Source organism: Urocitellus parryii, chromosome 2, assembly GCF_045843805.1.
Source record: "Urocitellus parryii isolate mUroPar1 chromosome 2, mUroPar1.hap1, whole genome shotgun sequence".
Taxonomy (NCBI): domain Eukaryota; kingdom Metazoa; phylum Chordata; class Mammalia; order Rodentia; family Sciuridae; genus Urocitellus; species Urocitellus parryii.
The window spans coordinates 173,132,668-173,145,767 of record NC_135532.1 but is presented as its reverse complement, the minus strand read 5'-3'; the positions used below and the strand labels follow the sequence as shown (position 1 = coordinate 173,145,767).

The 13,100-nt window shown below is 33.0% G+C and overlaps 1 protein-coding gene across 6 annotated transcripts in view; it reads left to right on the top strand.

The window, feature by feature from the left end:
* Lrch3 (leucine rich repeats and calponin homology domain containing 3) overlaps positions 1–13,100 on the top strand; it is a 123,586-nt gene that overhangs the window by 65,468 nt on the left and 45,018 nt on the right. For all 6 annotated transcript variants that reach the window (XM_077795358.1, XM_026394247.2, XM_026394239.2 and 3 more), the window contains exons 7-9: positions 4,134–4,227; positions 5,970–6,090; positions 9,805–9,953. In XM_077795358.1, the coding sequence (XP_077651484.1) occupies positions 4,134–4,227; positions 5,970–6,090; positions 9,805–9,953 (364 nt within the window). The remainder of the gene's footprint in view (positions 1–4,133; positions 4,228–5,969; positions 6,091–9,804; positions 9,954–13,100) is intronic.

The following is a 13,100-nucleotide window of genomic DNA, read 5'->3' as shown; positions in this document are numbered from 1 at the left end:
TTCAATATTAGGCATAATAATTAGACTGGAACTAATTTAGATAGTCCAGTCTTGCTAAAGGGAATCTTTATTAATTCTGTAGCTCTTTGGATGCTCAATACAAATTAGATATTTTAGTTCTTTCAATCTTTAGATGTAACTTTCTTATTTTTGTGTAATATTTTAAAAATACATTTGTGTTTTATTTTGATTTTTTTGAAGTGCTGGGGATCAAACACAGGGCCTTGTGCATACTAAAATAAGCACTCTACCACTGAGCTACATCCCCAGCCCACAAACATTATTTTATAAAAACTATACATTTTTTTTACTCATTTTCAGATGTAAATGTTTCCAAGTCCTTTAGTAAATTGCATTATTGTGATAACCTTTGTTTTACACATTGGTACCATATTTTTTTGTTTTTGAGCTACAGGGACGTGTGCTTTTTACTGATGTAATTGTAAGCAACTTTATGTCACAAACTAAATATATTTATGATGGTGTGGCATTAAATCAAAACTAAGGAAAGAATAAACTGCTAGTAAGAAAAGTTCTGCCTCTGTAATCCCACTAAAGCGATTAATTCTATATTGTGCTAGATGGTTTGTTAAAGAGACTGAACTTTCTGACAAGGTAAGCTGGAGCCTAGCAGAATTCTACCAGGCCTCCTATTTATGTGTAGGATGACCATCTTGAAAAAAAACAATACATGATAGTTAAAAATACTGTTCTGCAAATCTTGAAATATACATATTTGTTTTGGAAGCTGCAAAAAGGAATCTTTAAAGTTTGTTCTGCATATTTTATTAGAACGATCTTAAAATTAGACATATTGGTTGGCTTTGCTGTAATAAAACACACATAGTACCTGTCCTTAAGGTCTAGGCTCTGAAACAAGCATTAAAGCAGACAGATCATGGACATGCTCTTCATAAAACATTTTACTTAACTACCAACGATTGGGGAAATCAAGTTGAAAATTGGTATTCACTGTACTCTTTTCCAGCTTTTGTGTAGAGGTGAATTTTTTTTTTTTCAAAATATAGGGTTGGGGAAAATTAAAAGCTTTTTTTTTTTTTTAGTAGAATTTTGTTTTGTTTGCTTTTTAGCTCTCTGACCTTTATGGGGGCAAGTAGAAAAATGAGAAAGATAACCAGAAGTTTCCTGTGGTTTTGAATCTTATTTTGTAATTAGTACTTACTTATCACATTGGACAAGTAGGTCTGTAGTTAAATAATTAAAGTAATATCTTTATCAATAAATGGCAAGTTATAAAAACTGTCTTACATTCACATAGAGGTTTGTTTTGTTTTTAGTTTACATAAAGCTTTTTTATGTGAAAGGCAAGTAAGTAGAAATGGTTTATCCTTATTTTACAAAAATTAAGCGACTTCTTTTAGCTAATAGTTGGTAAGTAGTACCAAACTATTATTTTACGGGTCTGTAAGTTGCAAGTACATCACTTATGAAATATATACAAATATAAAGAATTGAGCTAGGGTTGTGGCTCAGTGGTAGAGTGCTTGCCTAGCATGTGTGAGGCACTGGGTTCGATTCTTAGCACTGCATATGAATAAATAAAATAAAGGTCCACTAAAAAAATTACCAAAAAAAAGAGAATATAAGGAATATAAAATTTAGTACTAGAAGAACACTATTTTAAAATTGTACTATTGAAAGTTGCTTTTCAAATTAGGCAGACTAATTAGATAAAAATAGTTTTAAAAATACAATTTATCATATTTTAGATTTCTAATTAAGCTAAATTTTAAAAAGCATTAAAGAAGAAGCAAAAACTAAAACTAAAAGTTTCTAAAAGATATGAAAGAATATCTTTATGACTTGTAGTCAATAATTTCTTTAGGCACAGAAAATAATAATCATAAAAGGAAGAAATGATGTTAGATTTCATCAATTAAAAGCATCTACTTGTGAAAAGAAAACATTCAAAAAGTGAATAGGCACATCATAGACTAAGACAAAATATTTATAAAACAGATATGTGATAACCAACCTGCGTCCAAATATATAAAGGGTACCCACAACTTAATGATAAAGAGACAATTTGGTTAAAAATTAGACACTTCACAAAGAGAGATATATAAATGACCAGTAAGTACAGCACACACATTGTTAGTCATCATAAAAATGCAAAGTAAGTTGATAGATATTAGGACACCAGAATGGCCAAAATTTAAGAAGAAAAAATACTGACAATACCAAATGATGATTAGGATGTGAAGCAACCAGTGTTCTCATACATTGCTTACAGACATGCAAAGATGGTGCATATACTTTGGCAAAATAGGTTAGCAGTTTTGTGGGTTTATTTATAACAGCTCTTTTGAGGCATAAAATTTACTGGTTTTAAGTTTGCAGTTCAGTGAGTTTTGGTAAACGTGTACAGTTATGAAAACAGTAAAACAACCAAAATATATAACATTTCCATTACCTTCATGTCCTGTTACACATGCTCCAGGTAACTGTGCATCTGTTTTCAGACAATATAGTTTTACCTTTTCTACAATATCATAGAAATGCAGTCATTTCAGTTAAAAATCAGACAATTAAGTATGTAACATTTTGTGTCTGGCTTTTTTTTTATTTTTCCTCACCAGAATACTTTTGGGATTCATTAACGTTGCATTTTAAAAATTGGCAAAAGATTTGAACAGACATTTAACAAAAGAATATAAATAAATGATCAGTAAACATACCATATTAACATACTCAGTATCACTAGTCATCAGACAAATAAAAATTAAAATTAGCAATTGGAACACAAATGCATTGCTGGTGGGAATTCAAAATGGTACAGCTACATTCAAAAACAGGCAACTTTTTTTAAAAAAAAATTAATGCTATAATTCCCATATAAAACATTTATTTTACTTCAGTGTAATTTATCCAATATAATGATGAAGTAATTGTTCACTAAAGTTCATGGTACCTTTTGAAATTTTTTTCCCCCAAGCATTGGGGATTGAACCCATTGCCCTGCACTTGCTAGCTTCATCACCAGCCTCCACCCACATCTGCTTGTGTGTGTCTGTCTCTCTCTCTCTCTCTCTCTCTCTCTCTCTCTCTCTCTCTTTCTTTCTTTTTTTCAGATAAGTTTCTCAGTCTGGCCTCAAATATAAAATCCTCCTCCCTCAGCCTCTCAAGTAGCTGGCATTACAGGTGTGTGCCACTGTTTGTAGCATTGTTCATAGCTTATTCGTAGCACTTTTTCTTACAGCAGCCAAAAACTAGGAAATAACTAAAATGTCTACCAATAGGAAATAGATTTTTCTAAGTTCTAGAATAAGTAAGACTAATTATATTGCTTTTCTATTGCCACTATAACAAATTACCATAAACTTAGGGGTGTAAACAGCACATACTTTTTATCTTACGTTTTTATAGGTCAGAAGACTAACACAGTCTCCTCAGACTAAATCAGGATGCTGATAGAGCTGTGATTTTTGCTGTGGGCCCTGGGTAGGATCCTTTTTCTTGCTTTTTCTAACTTCTAGAGGCCCTACTCCTTGATTTGTGGTCCTCTTACTCTGTCTTCAAGCCAACATTGCATCACACTGACCTCTTCTGCCTCCTTCCTCTTTTAAGGACCCTTGTGATTACATTGGGTTCATACTAGTAAACCAGAATAATCTCCCCATTTTAAAGTCAGCTGATTAGCTGTTTATTTCTGTCTACAGCCTTAATTCCTTTTGTCACATAGGTAACATACAGTTTCCAGGGATTAAATCATGAACATCTTTAGGGACCATTATTTCACCCTTCCATACTTCTAATCTTTTTTAAGATTAAAAAAAGAGTGGTGATTGTCCCTGAGGAGTACCGAGTAGAAAGTAAGGGGAATTAATTGGGCAGTGATGTGTGGAATTTGGTGGCAAAATAGAAGTGTCTTCTGTTATGCTAGAGGGAATATACAAGGTTGTAATCATTTGTCAAATTCACACAGCTAAGATTTATATATTTCAATGTATGTAAATTTAATTTTATAAAAAGTACTATTAAAAGTAAAAACAATGAGGGGACATGGGGAATGGGAGGAGGCATAGAGGAAACATGGGATTACAGGCATGCACCACCATACCTGGCATCACAAGTTAATATTTGCAGTAATAACTGAAGTTTCTTTTTGGTAGCCATGAAGAACTATATTCAGGTCGCCCTTATGGAGCCCTTGATTCAGGTTTCAATAGTGTGGACAGTGGTGATAAGAGATGGTCAGGGAATGAGGTAAGTGTTTCTTTATTCTGAATGTCATAACTCCTGATTAAGAGAAAATAAAATAATGAAAAGGAAATATCTAAACTGGATCCAGTTTTCTTATTACATAACAGATAAGCCAAGGCAAATATCTCACATAGCTCTACCATTCAAAAATAGTATTCTGTTTCTTTACCATCTTTTTATCATGTGTATTCTCACATGCTTGTTCCTCATTGTATCAATAGTTTCTTTTTTTTTGGAAAGCTGAATAGCAGTTAAGTCAGTAAAACTGAAACCTAAAATCTGAGGGTCTGGGGTAAATCTGGAGCAGAGATGGTAGAAGAAGTGCTAGAAGGTAGGAAAATAAATAGTAGTAAGGAGATGGAATCTTACTGAAGAATACCACATGCTCAGAATTACATTTTTTTTCCTGTTTTGTTCAATTACCAGTGATAATGTTTCCTGCTTTTTTAAAATCATTAAGGTGTAATATTTTAGCTATGCATTTATTAAATGAACAAATGAGCTTTTGTTACCCGGACGGGTAACATAGTTTATAACATGTTTCACTGAATGCAAAGAAAATCTCATTTTGGACTGGGGTTGTGACTCAGTGGCAGAGCGCTTGCCTCGAACCTCTGAGGCACTGGGTTTGATCCTCAGCACCACATAAAAATAAATTAAAAAAATAAAAATATTGTGTCCCTGTATAACTAAGAAAATTTAAAAAATATAAATAAATTTTGACCTCAAATCATTTATAACTTTTTTTTTTTTGTACCAGGGATTGAACTTGGGGCATTAAACCATTGAGTTATATCTCCAGCCCTTTTATTTATTTGTTTGTTTGTTTATTTTTATTTGGGGGGGGGGTTACCAGGGATTGAACTCAGAGACACTCGACCACTGAGCTGTATCCCTAGCCCTATATTTTATTTTATTTAGAGACACTAAATAGGGTCTCACTGACTTGCTTAGCGCCTAACCATTGCTGAGACTGGCTTTAGAACTTGTGATTTTCCTGTCTCAGCCTCCCAAGCCACTGGGATTATAGGTGTGTGCCACCTCCTGGTCTTTATTTTTTATTTTTGACACAGGGGCTCACTAAGTTTCTTAGGGTCTCGCTGAGTTGCCGAGGTTCATGGATCCTCCTGCCTCAGCCTCCTAAGTCCCTGGCCATAGCTACCACACCTGGCTACTTTTATTTATAACTTAGGATTGCTTGTGTATGTATATCTGGGTAGCTATGTACATAAATGTCGCTTTATCCATAGAGAGATATATGTAGATAAAGTTATATACTCATAAATACCTTTATTTCTTTTTTTGGTAATTATAGTAAAATATATGTAACATAAAGTTTTAACCATTGGGGTGGGGGGTACTGGGATTGACCTCAGGGGCACTCAACTATTGAGCCACATCTCCAGCCCTTTTTTGTATTTTATTTAGAGATAGGGTCTCACTGAGTTCTTAGCACCTTGCTATTACTGAGGCTGGCTTTGAACCCACAATCCTCTGCCTCAGCTCCTGAGTTGCTGGGATTACAGGCGTGCACCACTGTGCCCAGCTAAGTTTTAACCATTTTAAAGTGTACATTTCTTTTGCATTCAGTACATTCACATTGTCCTACAATAATCTTCATTTTATTTCCAAAACTTTTTCACTATTTTTTCTTAAATGTAATTTTAATTATTTTATATTGTGCTCATATAAATATGCATCCAAATTTGAAAATTTTTTTTTAATGTTTCTACTACTTTTTTAAGCCTACAGATGAATTTTCAGATCTGCCTCTCCGAGTAGCAGAGATTACTAAAGAACAAAGACTACGACGAGAAAGCCAATACCAAGAGAATCGCAACAGTTTAGTAGTAACAAATGGTGGAGGTAAACATAATCTCAGTGACATCTGAAATCTTTATAGTCACCTTAACTTTTTTTTAAATATGTACTATAAATAAAAAATATTCATCAGTTGTTGATAGACCTTTATTTTACTTACTTATTTGTATGAAGTGCTGAGATTCAAACCCAGTGCCTCACACATGCAAGGCAAGCACTCTACCGCTGAGCTACAACTCTAGCCCCTGGTCATGTTAACTTTTTAAAGTGGTCTCTTTCACATCTATTCCTGTGGTTCATGCATCTGTAACTTCTTCACTTTTGGGGGGGGGGGTGTGGGGAGAGGGAGTACTATCAGTTTAACCCAGGGTTATTTAACCACTGAGCTACGTCTCCAGCCTTTTTTATTTTTTTATTTTTAGATAGATTCTCAATAAGTTGCTTAGGGCCTCACTAAATTGCTGAGGCTGACTTTGAATTTGCCATCCTCTGCCTTAGCCTGCAGAGCCACTGGGATTACAGGCATGTGCCACCATGCCTGGCCACATCTTCTTTTAAAGTACCATTCTCCCTTAGTAAGATTTTCCTTTTTGAGCTGGGGATGTAGCTTGGTAGTGCGAGGCCCTGGGTTTAATCCCCAATACCAAAAAAAAAAAAAAATCAAAACAACTCCTTTTTTAAGGCATTATTTGATCTCTGTAAGAATTCAGCACTTTTCTTTTTCTGTATGTTTGCCTTTTCTTTCATCTAGAATAATGATTTTCATGGACTTATGAATCCATTTTCCTTATTCTGGCATTTAAAACATTGTAGTTTTCATAGAGTGAGCAGGTTTTTTTCTGCTTTCTTGTACTTCTGAAGCAGACTTGAAATATTGTAATCATTTTATATTGCTTTAGTTTGAGTAACCACATACTGATGTTTAAATTTTGTGAATCGCATATAAAGGAAGAAATGGCTTTGATTTTCCATTATGTTGTAACAGAAGAGCTTTCATCTGTGAATGATTATTTCAATTAAGAGGTTTGCTGTTTTTCTTTTCCTCACCATTTTGATATTCTTTATTCTGGTCATTTAACATTGCATTCACATTTCAAATAGTTTCAATTTTCTTTTAAATTTTTTTCTTATATATGTTCCCTTCAGTTCATTTGATATTTAAAATAATTTAAAATAATTTTTAGTTTTTCTAATTTCTAATTAGAAAATTTTCTAATTTCTAATTTTCTAAATTTTCTAATTTCCATTTTTCAGCCCTTAGCCATATATGGTTATGAAGCATTTGAAATGTACTATAAATACTGAATATAGATGTACTATAAATAAAAAATATTCATCAGATTTTGAAGACTTTCTATGAGAAAAAAATATAAAACAATAGTATCTTATGTCAGCTATTTAAAATAACATTTAGATATACCAGACAAAAGTATTTAAATTAATGTCCCTTTATTTTTTTATTTGTTCTAATTAGTTAACCATGACAGTAGAATGCATTTTTACACACTGTTCATAAATGGAGTATGACTTCTTTTTCTTCTGGTTGTACATGATGTAGAATCATACCAAGTGTGTAATCATATACATACATAGGGTACTAATGTCTGATTCATTGAACTATCCTTACTATCCCCATACCTCCTCCCCTTTCTTCACTCCCTTCTGCCTAATCCAAAGTACCTCTATTTTTCCCTAGCCACTCCCCCTGCCTTATTATGAATTAGCTTCCACATATCAGAGAAAATGTTTGGTCTTTGCTTTTGGGGGATTGGCTTATTTCACTTAGCATGATATTCTCTAGCTCCATCCATTTACCTACAAATGCCATAATTTCATTCTTCTTTAAGGTTGAGTAATATTCCATTGTATATATATACCACAGTTTCTTTATCCATTCATTTATTGAAAAGCATCTAGGTTGTGAATTGAGCTGCTATAAACATTGATGTGGCTGTGTCACTTAGTATGCTGATTTTAAGTCCTTTTGATATAAACTGTGGAGTCTGATAGCTGAGTCAAATGGTGGTTTCATTTCAAGTTTTCTGTGGAATCTCCATACTACTTTCCAGAGTTGTTGCGCCAATTTGCAGTCCCACCAGCAATGTATGAGTATGCCTTTTTCCCCATATCTTTGCCAACATGTATTATTACTTGTATTCTTAATAATTGCCATTCTGACTGAAGTGGAATGAAATCTAAGTAGTTTTGATTTGCATTTCTCTAATTGCTAGAGATGTGAACAGTCTTTCATATATGTATTAACCAATTGTATTTCTTCTTGAAGTCTCTGTTCAGTTCCTTAGCTGAAGGGTTGTTTTTTTTTTGGTTTTAAGTTCTTTATATATCCTGGAGATTGATACATCACCTTCCCACCCCCCTTTTTTTAACATGGCTACTAGAAAATTTTAAATTACCTATATGGTTTACTTTCAGGGCTTCCATTCTTTTTCTCTTAGACCATGCTGGTCTAGCTACTATGAAGAAATGATGTTGCTTTCTTGGGAAATGGTCATAATATAAACTATTTAATCAGACAGATTGTGTACATTGAAAGAAATGGATTTCTGTACCTGATTTCTAATTTTTTATCTTTTTAGTTATTAACAAATTTTAAGGTGCTGGGTTTGTGGCTCAGCAGTAGAGCTCTCACTTTGCACTTGCGAGGCACTGGGTTCGATCCTCAGCACCACATAAAAATAAATAAATAAAATAAAGGTATTGTGTCCAGTTATAACTAAGAAAAAAAACTTTAACAACTTAAAAACTTATTTTAATACTAACTGCAGTTACAGAATTATTTAGAAATAATTGACTCAGAAAAAAACTAAATTAAAAAATAGTCTTCTCCAAATTATCTATTCCCAGAAACTACAACTTTTAGGTAGTCTATGGGACATCATAAAATAATGGTTGGTTGAGGTTTAATGTATTTCTGGAGAAACCATCTTAACAGCAAGGATTTTTCTTAGTGTACCCTTTTAACTAGTTGTTAAAAGTTATTAGTTTTAAACTTAAAAATAATAGGACATTCCAAAACTTACCAGATGAAACAATTAGGTGGCTATATCTTATTTATATTCCTTTCTTTTCCCTAAAGCATCTTGAGAAAAAAATTCCTTAATTGATTCCTTTCATTCACAAATTGCTGCAAACAAAATATCTTCAACATTGACCTCTAGTGAATAATTTTCTAAATAGGAAAATCTTTGTTCTGATCTTTTTTTTTTTTTTTTTAAGTCTGACAACAGTTTCAAGAAGGGAAACAGCCAGTAACTCTCTTTCTTGCCAAGTTGGGTTTCTTCCTACCCTTTCTCTTTTTTATAGTCTTTCACATTTTTTTGAGTTGATTGTTAGGTTTTATGCCTTACAGTTCCCAGAGAGATGTTAAGCCCCAAACTAAAGCATTAAAAGAAGGTACACTTTTCCATCTTTAAAAATTAATCTGTTGTATTTATTCCACAAACTCAGTCTTATTTTAAAAAAAAGAAGGAAGGAAAGAAATATTGAAGGTCTGCATTTCAATAGTTACTATCAGTTATTGCATTTTTTGAGTGAATTAGGACTAAGATTTTCAGAAGACTGTTTTTGTGAGTAGCCATGGACTAAATAATTAAGGTTTATGTAAATTACCGTTATCATTCCTTCTACTTTCAGAACAGAAAATGTTGGGGAGAAAGAAAATATAATTTAAGTAAATGTCTTTTATTGGCTGTCTTACTTGGAATATTTTTTTCTGGTGTGTGTGTGTGGTATATACAGTGGAACATGATCTGGATCAAATTGACTACATTGACAGCTGTACTGCAGAGGAAGAAGAGGACGAGGTGAAACGATCCAAGGGACTGGACTCAGAGAGCCTCAGTTCACAGTTTATGGCATATATTGAACAACGGCGAGTCTCTCATGAGGTAGTATTGCTCTCCCCTAGTAAGAACAATTAAGGTAGTATAATTTTCTATCATATCAGTGATTTGTTTGTTTAGCCCTAATTATTGTATAATGTTCACTTCTGATTTTAGTCCTAAATTTTTCAGATTTATTCAGAAAATCAGACAATCTTCTTAAGTAGGATTTAGGTTTGTTTTTCAAATAAAGAGACAGATTTTGTAATTTTGAAGAAGGACTAAAAGGGTTCCTAAGAGTAGCCTAAGGTCTTTGAAGAAAACACAAAGGAATGTGATGCTTTTCAATGTTTTTAGGATTTCTAGTGAGTCTTTGTTTTTTGCTTTTTTTATTGTTATTAACTGAAAAATCATAATTTGATTGATCACTTATTAAGAATTACACCACAAATTTAACTTCTGAGGCAATATACAACTTGCCCATAGAATTTTTATTATAAACTTAAAATTATTGAAGCTTTTAAATTAACAGAATATAAATTGTTTGCTGTTAAAATTCTTGGGTGTGTCTTATGGTGGAGTGTTGAATTGCCTTAGAAAACAAATGAGCATTCAGCCCACTGCAGAATCTTTGCCAGTTCCCCAAGGGTCTTAAGTAGAATAGCATTCTTCAGTATATCTAGTCAGCGTAATAAAATGGCTCTATTTGGGTGGATGTGATGTCGATGTCTGGAGTTCATCGCAGGCTCTGAGCAGGGGTTATTTGGGAAACAGTTGGGGCCTTTTTGGAGAATGATGTATTTAATCACTTTTAAGTGGGGCTTGTTGTAGAGTGATATTATCATCTTTAGAAAGAATCCTTTGGTTTTCCTGTTTGAAAGCTTTTGAACACAATATTTTTTGTTCAGAGGATACTCTTGCACTTAAAGTTGAATAAAGTTATATAAGTCAAATCTTATAGCCCAGAGATAGCACTAGACCAGGTGATTAATGAAGTGTGTGTGATTTAGGCTATTAACATCTCTGCTGGAATAAAAACTACTTTATAATAAAAGTAAAATTAATAATTTCACATTATACTCTTTAAAGAAAACCTTTTTCTTTTCTTGTGATCCTCTTTGATCACTGTATGGTTAATTAGGCTACAAAAGTATCTCCACTAAAACTGAAAACACTATTACACTACTCTGAAAAAATAAGCTACCATTTCTTTAATCCATTTTATTGGTTCTTTGTAATTGGTTTTAAATTCCACCTACTTACTATATATGGTAGTTTTCAATGATTGTATATCATAAGGTTCTTTATGACTTGTTTCATAAATCTTTCTAAAATTTGATGATCTGTAAAATTATGATGAAGCAGTATTGTTTTAGATGGCTTAACAACCAGTGAAGATATGTCTTTTTGTATTCCAGTATACTATATTTTTAAAAGATTGCTGAAAAAATTTAAGTTTAAGAAACAAGCTATTTGAGATGTTAAAACATTTTGCCTTATCTAATTTTATTAAAATTCCTCTCACATATATAGATCAACCCTGCCTGAACAGCCTATGACATATACTTACTTTTTAAATTACATTAATGTCACATTCATTCTGTTATGGAAATTCAATGAACCTCTCACAGTAATTTTAGATAATTGCAATATCATAAAACCAGGGTGGTAGGTCACCGATATAGCATCTTTGGAGAGATGTTTGTTTCTTAAAAAATGACGTAGTCATCCAGGCTCAGTGATGCCTACCTATATAGTCCCAGTGACTCAGGAGGCTGAGATGAGAGGATCACAAGTTCAGTCCTAGCTTTGGGAACTTAGTAAGGCCCTCAGCAATTTAGCAAGACTCTGTCTGATAATAAAAAATAAAAAAGATTAGGGATATAGCTCAGTGTTAAAGCATCCCCGGTTAATTCCCCCCCAAAGTGACAGTCATAAAATCAGAGTAATTATTTTCTTATCAGGGTTTCAGAATTGTAATTCATTCTATATGCCCTAACATTAAAGCAGTCACCTTTTAACCCTTTGGAGTAAATTACCAAAGAGGATTTTCTAGTTACGTGTAGATATATCACACGTAATTTCATGGAGGTAGAATATACTATATTGTGTTAAACTATACTGAAGTAGTTTGACATTTGATTTTTAGTTATCTTTTTTGGAGAAGTTGTTTTCTTAGTTTTCCCTTGAAGAATACCCCTTTTGATGATTTTTGGTGTTGACACAAGATTGTATTGCTTCTGTAGATTCTCATTCAACATATAATATACTGTGATAATCTTTAAACTTCTTGCCTTTGGCTTATAATTTTATTTTTCAGTGTGTGATCCAGCTTAATTTTCCTTAGTAATACGTTTTGAAAATGACCTTTACCTTTTAGTTTATAGATAACTTCAGTTGCCACTATTTCTCTTTTAATTAATATTGTATTTTAAAGAGAATTTACTTTTTGTTTTATTTATTTATTTATTTACTTACTTACTTACTTATTTTAGTATCGGGGATTGAACTATTTGGGGACACTCAGCCACTGAGCCACAGTTCCAGCCATATTTTGTATTTTATTTAAAGACAGGGTTTCATAAGTTGTTTAGCACCTCACTTTTGCTAAGGCTGTCTTTGAACCTGAGATCCTCTTGCCTCAGCCTCCCAAGCCACTGGGATTACAGGCATGCACCACTACGCCTGGCAATATTTTATCTTGATATACATTAGCATCCCCAGAACTATTTGTAAAACTAAGATAAGAGACAGTTATGGTAGTGAAAAAGTAAAGAGACAATCTACCCAGTGAATTCCCTATTACTACAAATGTTCGATAGAAACTTGGTTAATGTTGGGGTGGGATAGATAGAAATTTCTGTCCTGGCTGGGCACAGCTGAGGCAGGAGGATCATGAGTTCAAAGCCAGCCTCAGCAGCACTTAGCAATTCAGTGAGACCTTGTCTCTAAATAAAATATGTTTTTAAAAAGGACTGGGGTTGTGGTTCAGTGGTTAAGCACCCCTGGGTTCAATCCCATTTTTCTACCAAAAAGAAAAAGATAATTTGTGACTTGGGTAGAAGCTTGTATTATATGACCTCTAAGATTCTTTCTTATCATTTTTTGGTCACTATAATTTATATAATATAGCAAGTAGGAAATCTTTTTTAGATATAATGTATATTGTGAATATTTTATCAAAAATATGCAAGTACTCTATAGTGCTTTCAG